The sequence below is a fragment of the Rhinoderma darwinii genome, chromosome 13, assembly GCF_050947455.1.
Source record: "Rhinoderma darwinii isolate aRhiDar2 chromosome 13, aRhiDar2.hap1, whole genome shotgun sequence".
Lineage (NCBI taxonomy): Eukaryota > Metazoa > Chordata > Amphibia > Anura > Rhinodermatidae > Rhinoderma > Rhinoderma darwinii.
Window position 1 is genome coordinate 63,559,648 of NC_134699.1, and position 15,128 is coordinate 63,574,775.

A 15,128-nucleotide genomic window follows, 5' to 3' on the forward strand; every position below is an offset into this window, starting at 1 on the left:
AAAGAAGTTGAATTAACCACTTAAGTGACATACACCCTTGAATATTTGAGGCCCTTTTACACGGGCCAACTATCTGGCAAACGAGCATTCACAGAACGCTCGTTCCCAAAAAATGGCCCGGTGTAAACAGGGCAACGATCAGCCAAACGCGCAAATGCTTGTATTTATATATTTGTATTTATGCAGCCTAAAATATTATTGTTGTCGGCAGATCTCCCTGGTATGGAAAAACTGGCGACAAGATAGAAATGTATGGGGATTTGCGATCGTAGTAATGAGTGCTCGTCCCCATACATTGCCCCTTGTGAAAGGAAAAACAAACGTGGATCAATGAGCGGTTTCGTTTACACAGCTCACGTCGAGCCATGTAAGAGGACCCTTAGGCTGTGTTCACACAGAGTTTTTTGCAGGAGGAAAATCCCTCCTGCAATAACTGCTCCAGACATTTTTTGCACAGTGGTTTGACAAAAACTCGCCAAAACACTCGTCAAGGTGTTTTTTGTTTTTTTTTACCCTTTCTGACTGATTGAAATAGGGTTTTGGAGCCGGAAACCGCCTCAAGATGAGTATGTCGCTTCTTTTTACCACGACGCGTTTTTTTTACTCGCGGTAAAAAAAACTCGTCCAACTCCCATTGAACTCAATGGGAGGCATTTTCGGGCATTTTTTCACGAGTTTTCGGAGCGGTTTCTGCGCCAAAAAACTCAGTGTGAACAGGGCCTTAGGGTGATAAGTCCAGTTATTTTAAGTTTCTTTATTTCCTGTGCAATCCTTTTAATTTAGCTGTTTTTCTGTACAATCAAAACAAGTGACTAATGACTTCAACCAGAGCGTTCATCTGTCAACCAGCCAAACCTCAGTGTTTGATATCTACGAGACAGACACACACCAGATAATAGTTTGTTCTAAATAGAGACAACAATCAGAACTTTTGGGGAATGTGTTTCGACCATCACAATTTCTTATCACATAAGTGTAGTCATCTGTCAGCTGCTCTACTTCTGTCCTCTGCCTTACAGCACTGGGACCATGAGGTATATATTTTCCCTTTGCTTAGTTTTTTATATATATAGATCATAAAGGTATCAAATCGGACACAAAATGGGCCAAGAATTGTTTGTGTTGGTAAGTAGGACGTGTATGACGCCAAGCTTGAGTCCAACTAAACAATGCATTTCTATATGGATATTGGAGAACCTTTAATGCCAGTCATTTTTAGATGCCATGCTCCTGGCTGTTCCCTCCGGTAGCTGAAAAAATACTTTTACTGGAGGTGAAGTTGTTTTGTTTGGCAAAGTAAGTGTTAAATGGTATCTGGAAATGACCGTACTAAAACATATATAATTTTATATTTTTTTATTATTCCTGTTTTTAAGCAGATCTCTTCTTCTTAGTGACCAAAAGTCATTTACTCTGTCACGTAAACCTATCCGGGAGTTTTCTGTTCCACGGACTCTTAGCTTTCAAAAAATTCTAATTTGCTCAAAAATCCCCAAAGACACCAATGCATTTTACTTTATACGTATCTGGAAAGACAACATCTAGTGCCATGTCTGTATCACAATTATGACTTGTTGTAATATCAGACATCAAGGCAATGTATACAACCTAATGCAGAGGAATACAGTGTAGTTGTCACTGGAAGCGTGGGCAATTCAACTGGGTCACTGGGAACTGAATGCTACCCCACTGGGAACTGAATGCTACCCCACTGGGAACTGAATGCTACCCCACTGGGAACTGAATGCTGCACGACGTGTCACTGGGAACTGAATGCTACCCCACTGGGAACTGAATGCTACCCCACTGGGAACTGAATGCTGCACGACGTGTCACTGGGAACTGAATGCTACCCCACTGGGAACAGAATGCTACCCCACTGGGAACTGAATGCTGCACAACGTGTCACTGGGAACTGAATGCTTCCCCACTGGGACACTGGATGCTAAACTCTGCTGTGCCAGAGTGATTGCTCTTCGTGAATCTGCCTCCTACTGGACCCCAGGGGGCTAGATGCCATCATACTGGGTCACCAGGGTCTAGACATGATACCGCTAATGGATGCCTTATGATTGGGTAACTGGGACTGGATGCTATTCGCCTAGGTCACCATGGACTGAAAACTATGCTAATGGATTATCAAAGACTGGTGACTATTCTTCAGGGTCACATTAAATTGTTTCTCGTTCACTGGTGACTGAATGGTCACTTTGTCGTCCAGTGGCCTCAGTCTTTTATGACTGTCATAAAGCCTTGAGTATGCCTCTGGGACATCCGAAACCATAGTACATCTCGTGTTTAAACCTCCCATTCTAAAATGTCTTAAACCCCTGCCTCCATTTTCTTTTAATTATGTGTAGTACTTAAGTGTGTGACGTATCTATTTACTCCATTTCTTCTTATGTGGGATAGACAACATTATACTTTCGTACCATCTATAATACACGTTCCTACCTTCTCCAACTCTTTAATGAGAATTCCAACCATAATATTTCCACTGTTTGGATTTCGATCCAAGCTCTTGTGCAGAGTCCATCTCAGCATCCCTGTCACAGAACATTTATTAACCATTATAAGAGCGTTGTCATTTCTTGCACCTGCCTATAGGTGGCCCTACACATTAAGACGCTTGACTGAGCGGACATGTTTATTTCAGTGGGGAGAGGGGACTAAGCTGCTGCCAGACTCCTCCGTGAACCCAATGAAGAACTATTCTTGGGATCCACTCCACCACCCCACAACCAGCAGAACTACAGGGTAACCATACTTCATCCCCACAGATACTTACAACATACTGTGCCAGTGCTTCCTAAATTATTTAAGACCCCATGATATTGGATTACACCCATCCTTAACTATAGTTCTTTTCTAGCGGAGATTGACTACGCCTGTTTGGAGGTTGCTATTCATTGACCACCGGGACTATTGCTGCTGGTGACTCATTTTTATAATCGGTGAATCCAGCGATTGGTGGAGGTCAATAAATTGTCAATAGATTTTTGGACGTATCTTTTGCAAACCAGACACTACATTATTTTTACGTTTGGACTGTGATGCCAGAGATACTGTGCACAGACTATTAGTTGAGGGTTTGGTTTTTTTTTTAGTTTTTTTTTCTTTTACCATTCACTAATTTTATCTTTTTTGGTTGGCTTTATGGCCATTATTTTAAATGTGTCTCTTTTTACCGCCTTTAACCCTAATTTACCTGGGTCAGACTGCTGTGTTGGATGTTGGATTTCAAGACCTCGAAGAATGGCTTGCACCTTTTGATACACCATATCTGCCTCGGTCGCTGAAAATTAACGAAAAAAAGTCATGATTTCACCTGTTTAGGCCTTAATCTGCTGTAACCAACAGTGGAGCCCTCCTGCACATGGCCGTAGCTGTGTGCACGTTCCGTGATTACGCCATTTGTAGGATTGTCAACTTGCGCTATTCTTTTAAATAGTAGTTCCCTTTCTGGGTAAACGTCTTAGCATAGGGCACCATAACCCAAGTGGGTTATGCATCTGTCTTTAGTTTGTGTGGCCTAGTGTCTAATTTTTCATTATTTGTATTAACTTTCATTGCCTTGTATTGTTAGGACCAATGGTTTAATTCCTTACCAGGCCATCAGTGCCGCCTGGTTCCAAACCGCAAATACAAAAACATGCACGTAGGTAAACGATAGGCTCTTAGAATATATCAGTATTCTAAATGACACGTGCAAAGGAGTAACTTGCATCTCCTGCGCCCCAAAATATGTAATAGGACCCCCCATGTACCATTTTATTTGTGTTCGTTATATAGCACCAACAGAAACGGCAGCACTCTGCAGAAATTGCCATCACTGACCGTCACATGGAAATGCAATTTGGGGGTGCCCAGGTGCGCAGGGTTGGCAACTATAAGATTGGGGTCTGGACCACTGGGATATATGCGTTTTCTGTGATGTGGAATATATAAATAACTAAAAGCCCCAAATAAAAGCAAAAAGTGCAACTGTTTTATGGCACATTTATTTAATTAGACCAAACTAAACAAAGTCTCTGAAAGGTATTGTAGTATATACAACGCTGATGTCCAAATCCACCAATGACCTATATAACCTGTTCTACAGCAGATAATAAGATTACCAACACTATATCTAGTAACTACAGCAAAAACTTCCTCTATTCAACTGAGTGGTAGAATAGTTTCCCAACATTTATAGCCTCGTGTCACCTTATGCCAATCACCAAGGCGACATGATGCGGTCGATTCGCCAACTCTGTGGTTTTATTAACCCTCACGGGGCATCTATCATAGCAATGTACATGATATGGAATTTAGAGAAAGAGAAGTCATTACGCCACAAATATAGTAGGAAAATAAAGTATAAAATTCAAGGACGGATCCGAATAAAAAAGGGGGAGCACAGTGTGGTGGCTTCAAAGACATTAAGCGATTTGGGATATTGGGCCCACCATGGCACAAAAATTACCCTAGGCACTAAGTTAAAGTCCGGCAAAGGTCATAGATGACATAATCTGAGCGAAGTTGTACATGCGTAGTTATAAGGTAATAGTAGCATATAAGTCTGTAATAATATTTAGACAAAAAGAGGGTCGCTCAATAGGTCATAATTATATACAAACACGTTTTAGTAATAGTATGGGGAATTGGTATCCATATTTAATATACGCAATGTACAACTGGAATGAAGATAGAAATGGACCAGGACCAGAGTATAGAAATAGGACTGAAAGTGCCAGAGAAAAAGACATGATATGTTGGTATTTTACCCTGTTTGTCTGCCCCCATTAAGCAATATAGACCATATTACCTGAGAGGTCCATGGAGAAGGCATTTATTAGCCAGGGATTGTTAATGAAGGGTCAAGTGTTTAGAAGGTAATCCGCGTCGCTTGTGATGTTCATTAGTTTGTGCGTTTTCGGAAGGAGCCTGCATAAAGGAAACAGAAGTAGTTAGGCCAAGTTCACACCTCGTTTTGTGCACACATTTGTGGTAAACGACGTATAAATTTTTAAAGTTACAAAAACGTCGGCATTTGAAACATAGACTTTCTATTGAGTTCGTACTCCGATACATTCATTTCCTGAAAAAGCCGGACAGACACGAAGCGGCTGAGTGCTCACACGAGCGATTCAGATTCTTCATTTTAGCGATTGGTGGTGCTCTCAGTGCTCAGACCCCCACCAATCAAAACTTCTGACATGTCACTATGACATTTCAGAAGTTTGTCAAACGCTTAGCTAGACTTTAATTATTGCCCCATAATAAAGACCAAATGAAAAGCAAAACAAAATGAGACACAAATCCCAGAAAAGATCTGGATCATAAGTTAGGGCAAGAACAAACTAAGAGTGTCCTTGTTCCTGTGATGGGACTATTCATGTCACTAGTCCCATACTTTAATGGAATATCCATCCAATGGATCACTGTCAGAGTTGTTATTTTAATTGAAGGCAGGCGATGTCTTAGCCCAGGCAAAAGACCGACCCAAGCATGGAGATGTTGCATTCAGCAGTCTACTCAAGTGTATCGTGGTCCTACATCGTTCCATCAATACCATGCAAGTCCTAATACCTTGTATACCAAGCAAAAGTTATCACCCCCTAAATAATGGTCTAACAACTTTATTTTTTGCTTGTTAGGTTTTTAAAAAAAAATATGAATTTTAACCATTCTTGTACAAAAAGTTTGCTATCTAAAGGGTTAAAGGACCAGTCTTGGTATGGAATGACCAATTTTATTCCCCTTGTGATTTATTTTTTTTAACTCGTTTTATTAAGAACAAGTATAAAATCAGTCACACATCACTAATTACAATATATGGCATATTGGATCAAGGAGATGTACAAATAGCAAATCAATTAATGAGTACATATAAAGCATTTAAAAAAGATGATATTCACAAATGATGGCGCTTAGACTGGTTTGCTTGGACGTATGTATGACAATTGCAATAAAAAGACAAAAACCAAGAACAGATATAAAGGAAAACAAAACCACCTAGGACCCATGTTACCCACGAGCAACTGATAAATCTGGTACAGCAAGTTCATGGAGATACATAATAAAAATTTGTGGGTCACCTATATTCCTATCTCACAGTATCTGGTGAACCAGCGGCGGGGTTGACTGTCAGAGGGGAGTTATTCCAAATATCCCAAACCTTAGAAAATGTAGTACTACAACCACGATTCAGAAATACAACCTTCTCAAAAGGTATTACAGAATTTACCAATCCCTTCCAATACCCCTTGTGATTATTACACAAACGTTCTCCCTTTTTGTTTCCTACTCACTTTTTGCTCCAAATCAATCTAGTTCATTAATATCTATTTTATGACCATGATTTTAAGGAGCTATTTTTGTCTATTATAGCACTGTGTATAATTATGTAGTATTTTATTTTTTTTTCCTTTTTTTTTTTTTTCTAGCATCTACGCAAAGTATTGAATGTGACCTCAGTGTCCTCTAGCGAATAGTTATAATAAGGGAGGATACCACAGAGCCTCCTACAGGAAGTGACATTTGTCAATTATAGGCCCTGTTCACACTGAGTTTTTTTGCAGGCAGAAAAATCGGCCTCAAAATTCCTTCAGGAACTCCAGCAAAATCGGCGTAAAAAAAAAACCTCTGGGTGAACTGGGCCTTAGACAGTATTTTCATGTTCGGTCTAGAAACTTATGCCGGACTTGAAGCTGCTTACCTGTACAGAACCCTGAATTTCTTGAGCAGACGCAATAAATGTCTACTGTATTAATAGACGTAAAGATTATATTTTCATTGATTTGATGGGCTTAAAGAGTCATACACTAAGACTGTAGGAGAAAAAACAAAGGAGTGGCCTGTAGACAGGCACTGCCGGGTCTCAGATTGTATACAAGGAGAGGTGCAGGTGGTATATAAAAAATTTTTATTTGAGCATTTCGGAGATGTACTGGCCCCCTTCATCTGTACAAATAGTAGCACGATCTCACAGGGGTCTATACATTAAATGAAGGACTATATCGCTAAGGCCTCATGCACACGAACGTATTTTTTTCCTCCCGTAAATACTACTGCAAATATGGGTACTTTGTCACACGTATTCGACCCGTATTCCACCAGTATTTACCGACCCGTGCCCGTAAATACGGGCCTGTTGTCACCAGTATTCCGCCCGTATTTACGTACCCGCTTTCTCTGCAATATTGCATTGCACTAATCGGCAGCCCCTTCTCTCTATCAGCGGTGGATAGAGAGAAGGGGCAGCCATTTCGAGCAGAGTTTCCGCAGCGGAACGCAGCGACTGTAAGTAAGAGAAGTTCATACGTACCCCGGCCGTTGTCTTGGTGACGCATCCCTCTTTTGACATCCAGTCCGAACCTCCCTGGATGATGCGGCAGTCCATGTGACCGCTGCGGCCTGTTATTGGCTGCAGCGGTCACATGGGATGAAACGTCATCCCGGGAGGCCAGACTGGAGAAAGAAGCAGGTAAGTTAACTTTTAATATTATTAACTCCAACGGTAGTCGCTGTCCCGGGTGCTGAAAGAGTTACTGCCGATCAGTTAACTCTTTCAGCACCCTGGACAGTGACTATTTACTGACGTCGTTTAAAGAGACTCTGTCACCACATTATAAGTGCCCTATCTCCTACATAAGGAGATGGGCGCTGTAATGTAGGTGACAGTAATGCTTTTTATTTTAAAAACCGATCTTTTTCCACAAAGTTAGGAGCGATTTAAGTTTATGCTAATGAGCTTTCTTAATGCCCAAGTGGGCGTACTTTTACTTTCGACCAAGTGGGCGTTGTACAGAGGAGTGTATGACGCTGACCAATCAGCATCATGCACTCCTCTCCATTCATTTACACTGCACTAGCGATATAGATATATCGCTATGTGCAGCCTCATACACAAACCCTAATATTACTACAGTGTCCTGATAATGAATACACATGAAATCCAGCCTGGACATCATGTGTACTCAGAATCCTGATACTTCTGAATCTCTTCTTTTTTTGTGAGATTCCGGCAAGTGAAACCAAATCTCGTTTAGCTCCGAGATCTCGCGAGATTTCGTATCCGTTGCTGGAATCTCACAAAAAAGATTCAGAAGTGTCAGGATTCTGAGTACACATGATGTCCAGGCTGGATTTCATGTGTATTCATTATCAGGACACTGTAGTAATGTTAGGGTTTGTGTATGAGGCTGCACATAGCGATATATCTATATCGCTAGTGCAGTGTAAATGAATGGAGAGGAGTGCATGATGCCGATTGGTCAGCGTCATGCACTCCTCTGTACAACGCCCACTTGGTCGAAAGTAAAAGTACGCCCACTTGGGCATTAAGAAAGCTCATTAGCATAAACTTAAATCGCTCCTAACTTTGTGGAAAAAGATCGGTTTTCTAAATAAAAAGCATTACTGTCACCTACATTACAGCGCCCATCTCCTTATATAGGAGATAGGGCACTTATAATGTGGTGACAGAGTCTCTTTAACAACGCTCCCGTTATTACGGGTGTACACACGTAGCCACCCGTAATTACGGGAGCCCCATAGACTTCTATGGGCCTGCCCGTGCCGTAATTATAGCCTTAAATAGGATATGTTCTATATTTTTCAACGGTACGGACACCTTCCCGTAAGCAAATAGATGGCCAATAGATGTAATTACTGGCGTTTTTGCGGTCGTGTGCATGGGGCCTAAGAGATTGACAACTTTCCTGTACTTTTATTGAAAATACTTGAGCCAAAGTGTTTGACGTAGGAAGCTCTCACAAACAATACTAGGTTGCCGGAAAGCAAATATCGTCTCAAACATTGTGCCAAGAAAAGAAAACTTTTGATCAAAGGCGTAGGGGGAAAGGAAGGTTTTGTTTTTTTTTCTCCTGAAAAACAAATCATCAACTAAAGATATCTCCAATAAGTGCTTCAGGTTCCTGTTTTTCATCTAAAAATATACAAATGCGTATAAAAGCTGTAAAGGAACTCCGTGCTAGAAACGCTGCGCTGAGGGCGTGTTACACGGGAAATGTAAATAATCACGTTAGTGAACTTTTCCCTCTATTATGACTTACATTTTTCTCCAGTTTTATATATATAATTTTATAGATGTTTTTTATTTTTTTGGGGTTCTTAGGTTTTTAGACACAAAGTATAGTTGGTAAGTATTGCTGAGCTTAGGGACCCTGCAAAACGGAAGGGCAAAATATGCTATTTTGCATAATCAGGGAAAGTTCTTCTTCTTAAAGATTAGTATAAAAGTTGTGAATTTTACGTTGACCTGCACTTATGTTATTATTAGTAATGACCCCCCCCCCCCCCCCCCCCAATTTTAATTTGATATCAAAATGAGTCAGAACACAGGTAATATGTGAAGGAAAAAGTTATATATTTAAAAAAATAAAAAATAAATAAATCCGCTTTGTGTATACAGCTCCTATGCATACTTTCCGTGGAGACAGACTACAAACATGCACACACAGGGTTTGTTTATGGTCCGTAACTATGGAGTCACTTAGGTCTGCATAGACACAAAACAGTAGGGTAAGTAATTTCTTTGCCCTATCCTGGCGATATAGGACCCTCCCAGTGCAACCAATCTTATGGAAGAGGAAGGATGTGGCTATAAAGCCGCACCATGGAGAGAAGAGCGGAGGGTTGTTTTCAGACCTCAGTGTATACCCTAGGCCAGAGGTCTCAAACATGCGGGCCGCATGAAGCCCGTGAGACTGTCATCTGCGACTCACTGGGTACTGAAGCTCCCGAGACATCCTTGGGACAGCAGAGAGCAGGCCGAAGGAGGAGCGCCACACACCCCTGTAGAAAGTACCACCCCTCTCTGTAGATAACAACCCACCCTGTCGACAGCGCTACACTCCCCTCCCTGTAGATAGCTTCATTGGGGCTCCCTCTAGGAGTGGAATCCCCAGCCAGAGCATTGCCGATTCCTCTCCAGGAGGAGCCCCTGATGTCACTGTCCATATATAGACAGTGATGTCAGGGGCTCCTCCAGGAGAGGGCACTGCGGCACGATCTAAAAAGGGACTTCCCAATCTTGAAATTCTTGTGTTTGCCAAATGCTCCCAACTGAGCAGCCAGATTGCATTTAGCGATGCTTAAACTGGATTGTTAATATAAGCATGTGTATTAAACTCGCAGATATCAGGTAAGTTTAAACCTAGCGGTATTATTATAGTAGTTCAAATAACTAATTGATTACCAATAATTTTATATTGTATCAAATCTGGAAGTAATGCGGCACGTCAACTTCACATTTTTTTTCTATGTGTGGCCCATTTACCCGGCAGAGTTTGAGACCCCTGCCTAAGGCTGATACAACAGAAACCGTAGTCTTATGGATATTTTATTAAATAATCAGATGGATAATGGCCATGACCAAGTTTGTACTGTAAATTGATTCTTTCGATATCACTCTGGCAGGTGTAATGTAATTCAGCACCGAAAGAGTTTAATAGTTACAAAGCTTTTTTACGTTGCAGAACTTCCTGTGAAGCTGCAAAACATCCTTTCCCATCCCCCGTAATATGAACTTGACCCTAGGTATCCTGAAACGCTTATAGACAAGCAGTCGAACATTACATAAGTACATTTTACTGTCTCTCGACCTTGTAAACTATCACGACACAAGGTGTTGCATATGAAATATGAGCGTCCTGCAGCTTGGCCTCAGCTGGTTCATTGAAGTCTCATGTTCCGTGTAACTTGGTGATATATTTGAGCTGAGTCTGAAAGCCTCAAATCTGTGGTCGATTTACAAATGTATGTTTCCTTATCAGCTGCACAACAAAAGCAACGACTAGATTAGTCGCTTGAAGTTCGATCACAAGGTTTGCAACAAGTGGGTGGCAACTCAACCGCCGCTCGCTAAAAATAACTGCAACCAGGAAACAAACACCTGCAAGGTTGAGCATTAATTCCCACGTCGGTAACTATATATTCTTAGAGGCAATGGCGCATCGCCAACTTTCTAACTCGGGACTGTTTTAAAGTGTTTTTCTAAATTTTCGGCCATTACTTGATCACATTGTCTCAGGCAAAAGTGCATTAACCAGCAATTTATCGATTGCGATTTTTTTTTTCTTTCTTATATGGCAGTCGGCCACATGGTAGGTGAAGTGGCCCTATTACGGATTTGCATTGGGGCCTAGGAGCTTCAATGTGACACTTCTGCTTTACGTACCTTAGACCACTATAGATATTATCATCTCCCATTTCCTTAGACCAGGGGTGGGGAATCTCTTTTTCTGCCGAGGGCCATTTGGATATTTATAACATCATTCGCAGGCCATCCAAAATGATCAACTTAAAAATGAGCCTGCTGTATTTTGTCAAACATTTAATTAACTCACCCCTAATGTGATGTCTGGATCTGCTTCTCTTTGGTGAGGCGTGTGATGTCAGCTGACTGCATCAACTTTTCTTTTCTTTGTAGTTGCCATTTGTAGGACGTCACACTACTTTCGTTTTAATAACTATCCAGTGTGCGTGTTGCCAGTGACATGATTATTTTACCTTGTGGCGGCGTTCTTAGTAGGGCGAGGCACGCGGCAAATGCATTTAGGACAGGTCCTAACTTTACATGAGGCCTCAGCTACATTTCTAAATATTAGGAGCAAGAGAATGGTGGACAGTGCCCAGTAGCCTCATTTACTACTAGTGAATGAGGCAGCGGCGGTCTGAGTGAGGTTAGTGCATGCCGGCCCAGGAGTGGACCAGGCCAGTCACCTGACCTGAATCACCCGACCTCGCTTCATGCATTTAGGACAGGTCTTATATCTACATGAGGCTTCAGCTAAATTTCTAAATTTTAGGAGCATGAGGATGGCAGATGGAGCAAAATAGTGTCATTCACTATTAGTGAATGAGGAGGCAGAAGTCTAAATGAGGTCGGTGCCTGCCGGCCTGGGAGTGTACCAGTCCAGTCACCTGACCTCAAGTCAGGTCAGGTGACTCGACTGGTCCACTCCCGCGCCAGCACGCACCGACCTCGCTCAGACCACCGCCACCACCATACCTTGCTCTGTTCTCATCCTGCTCCTAAATGTGAGTGCGTAGGGTGGACGGAGCCAAGCAGTGAATGACGCGGTCTGCGTGAGGTCGGGCTAGACCAAATGATCTTGCTTGCCGGAGGTTCCCCACCCATGCCTTAGACCAGGGGTCTCAAGCACGCTGCCCGCGGGCCGCATGCGGCCCCTGGGGCTGTCATCTGCGGCCCGCGGGACACAGAGCCGCTAGTATCGGCTCTGCTCCGAGACTCTGGAATTCCCTGACATCGCTATCCACACATCAACAGCGATGTCTGGTGCTTCCCCAGAGCCGGAGTCCCGAGCAGAGCACTGGTGTCGGCTCTGCTCCGGGACTCTGTGGAATTCCCTGACATCGCTGTCCACATATGAACAGCGATGTCTGGGGCTTCCCCAGAGCCGGAGTCCCGAGCAGAGCGCTGGTGTCGGCTCTGCTCCGGGACTCTGTGGAATTCCCTGACATCGCTGCCCATATATGGACAGTGTGTCAGGGTCTTGCCCAGAGCGGAGCAGAGCGCTGGTGTCGGCTCTGCTCCTGGACTCTGTGGAATTCCCTGACATCGCTGTCCACATATGAACAGCGATGTCTGGGGCTTCCCCAGAGCCGGAGTCCCGAGCAGAGCGCTGGTGTCGGCTCTGCTCCGGGACTCTGTGGAATTCCCTGACATCGCTGCCCATATATGGACAGTGTGTCAGGGTCTTGCCCAGAGCGGAGCAGAGCGCTGGTGTCGGCTCTGCTCCTGGACTCTGTGGAATTCCCTGACATCGCTGTCCATATATGGACAGTGTGTCAGGGTCTTCCCCAGAGCGGAGTCCCGGGCAGAGCGCTATTATCGGCTCTGCTCCGGGACTCTGGGGAAGCCTCTGACATCGCTGTCCATACATCGACAATGATGTCAGGGGCTTCCCCAGAGCAGGTGTTCCAGTGATGTCAGCAGCACAGCTGGAGTCCCAGGAAGAGCCTACTAGCGCTCTGCCTGGGACTCAAGCTCTGGGCAAGCCCCTGACATTACTGGGGCAGCCTCTACAGAGGGCACTGGGGCAGCCTCTACAGAGGGCACTGTGGCAGCCTCTACAGAGGGCACTGTGGCAGCCTCTACAGAGGGAACTGTGGCAGCCTCTACAGAGGGAACTGTGGCAGCCTCTACAGAGGGAACTGTGGCAGCCTCTACAGAGGGCACTGTGGCGTTATCTACAAGTGGGTGTGTGACAGTATCTGAAGAGGACACTGGCATTATCTACAGAGGGCACTGTGGCCTTATCTACAGAGGGCACAGTGGCCTTATCTACAGAGGGCACAGTGGCCTTATCTACAGAGGGCACAGTGGCCTTATCTACAGAGGGCACAGTGGCCTTATCTACAGAGGGCACAGTGGCCTTATCTACAGAGGGCACTGTGGCCTTATCTACAGAGGGCACTGTGGCCTTATCTAGGGGTGAGTTGCATTATCCACAGAGGGCACTGTGGCAGCATCCACAGAGGGCACTGCGGCAGCATCTAAAAAGGGGCTGCCCAATCTTGACATGTGTGCTAACTGAGCCGCCGGACTGCATTTAGCGACACTTAAACTGGAAAGCTGGATTGTTGAAATAAGCACGTGGAGAAATATTAAAAATTTGAAACCTAGCGCTATTATTATAGTAATGTAGTATTATTATTCTAGTAATATAGTGTTATAGTAGTTCAAATAACTAATTGATTAACAATAATTTTGTATTGTATCAAATTTGAAAGTAATGCGGCCCGTCAACTTCCAATTTTTTCTATATGCGGCCCACTTACCCGGCCGAGTTTGAGACCCCTGCCTTAGACCATGGAGCTGAGGGGGAAAGCTGAACTTTTGCACCAGGGCTGGTGAGCCTTTGTTTTTTGTTACCTACTGCATCTGTTGATTTTTGATTCTGTGTGGTTGTACATATTTAACGCTATCTGCCAATAGTACAGTCCAATGACTGACCAGACATGTGGCATCTCATGACCATAGTCCGCTAATGCCCTGCAAGTACCAACAGTGCAAGGGTTCAGGTAATGTGCATATAGCATGGAGTGGCAAAAACATCAAAAAGCCGTTTCACCCCAGCATTAAAGGGGTTCTGGAGTTATAAACATTGATGGACTATATCTAGGATATACCATCAATGTATGATCAGTGAGGTCCAAATTTTGAGCCCCCAACCAACATGAGACCCAAGGACCCCTGTTCACACTGAGTTTTTTGCAGGTGGAAAAAAGGAATTTTGAGGGTGATTTTGACCTACTGGCAGAACATTTGCCGAGTCTTTCTTGGCGTTTTTCGCTCCCGCGGTCATTGAGCGCCGCGGGCAAAAACCGCTGTGAAATCGCGATCTCTGACTCCCATTGATGTCAATGGGAGGTCAGAGACAGAAACGCCCGAAGAAAGGGCATGTCACTTTTACCCGCGAGGGTTTTTACCGCTCGTGGGAAATAAACTCCTCCGCCTCCCATTGAAATCAATGGGAGGCGGTGTTGGTCATTTTCTGGCGCGTTTTCCGACGCGGTTTCCGCATCTAAAACAAAATACTCTGTGTGAACTAGCCCTAAAAGTGAACAGATAGATATTTAAATACGTCAAAGATGCTGCAGAGGATCCAATCTGGTAATTTATTCTAGATACAAAGTAAAAATAAAGATATTTGACCATTTGGGTAGGTAAGATCAAAATTTATTTTACCGTTCATTATGTGTCAAGTTAATAAGCAAGCAGCCTACGAACCACAACGTTGTAGGTCTCTCCATGTCTCTGTGGTTAAAACTTTTTTTTTCTTAGCTATTTTTCTGAATTTCTTGTAAGGCTACATTCACACGAGCGTATCCGATTCACACACATGAAAAACGCGTGTGAATCTGGTCCGTGTGTGTTGCGTTATGCATCAGTGTGCTTTGCAAGTGGCATGCGTTATTCACGCACTTGCAAAGGACATCATTTTTATTTTTTGTTATTATCAATTGAATAGATGCGCAAATCCCACACCGCACACGGATGTGTTTTTTTTTTAATCTCCTTCTCATCTGGGGTCCGCAGCAGCAAATCTGTCTGAAAAGTCTGCACCAAATTAAACAAGTTTTTGTGCGGACTT

At 43.4% G+C, this 15,128-nt stretch overlaps 2 protein-coding genes across 5 annotated transcripts in view; one reads left to right on the forward strand and one right to left on the reverse strand.

Moving 5' to 3' along the window:
• Positions 1–15,128, forward strand: part of NTN1 (netrin 1) — a 250,838-nt gene that overhangs the window by 19,717 nt on the left and 215,993 nt on the right. The gene's annotated exons all lie outside the window — the stretch shown is intronic.
• The window catches only part of PIK3R6 (phosphoinositide-3-kinase regulatory subunit 6), a 29,740-nt gene that overhangs the window by 13,586 nt on the left and 1,026 nt on the right, over positions 1–15,128 (reverse strand). The window contains exons 2-4 of the mRNA XM_075846779.1: positions 4,808–4,926; positions 3,209–3,295; positions 2,455–2,546 (exon numbers count right to left, since the gene is read on the reverse strand). Coding sequence (XP_075702894.1) covers positions 2,455–2,546; positions 3,209–3,295; positions 4,808–4,820 — 192 coding nt within the window. The 5' untranslated portion in view covers positions 4,821–4,926. The remainder of the gene's footprint in view (positions 1–2,454; positions 2,547–3,208; positions 3,296–4,807; positions 4,927–15,128) is intronic.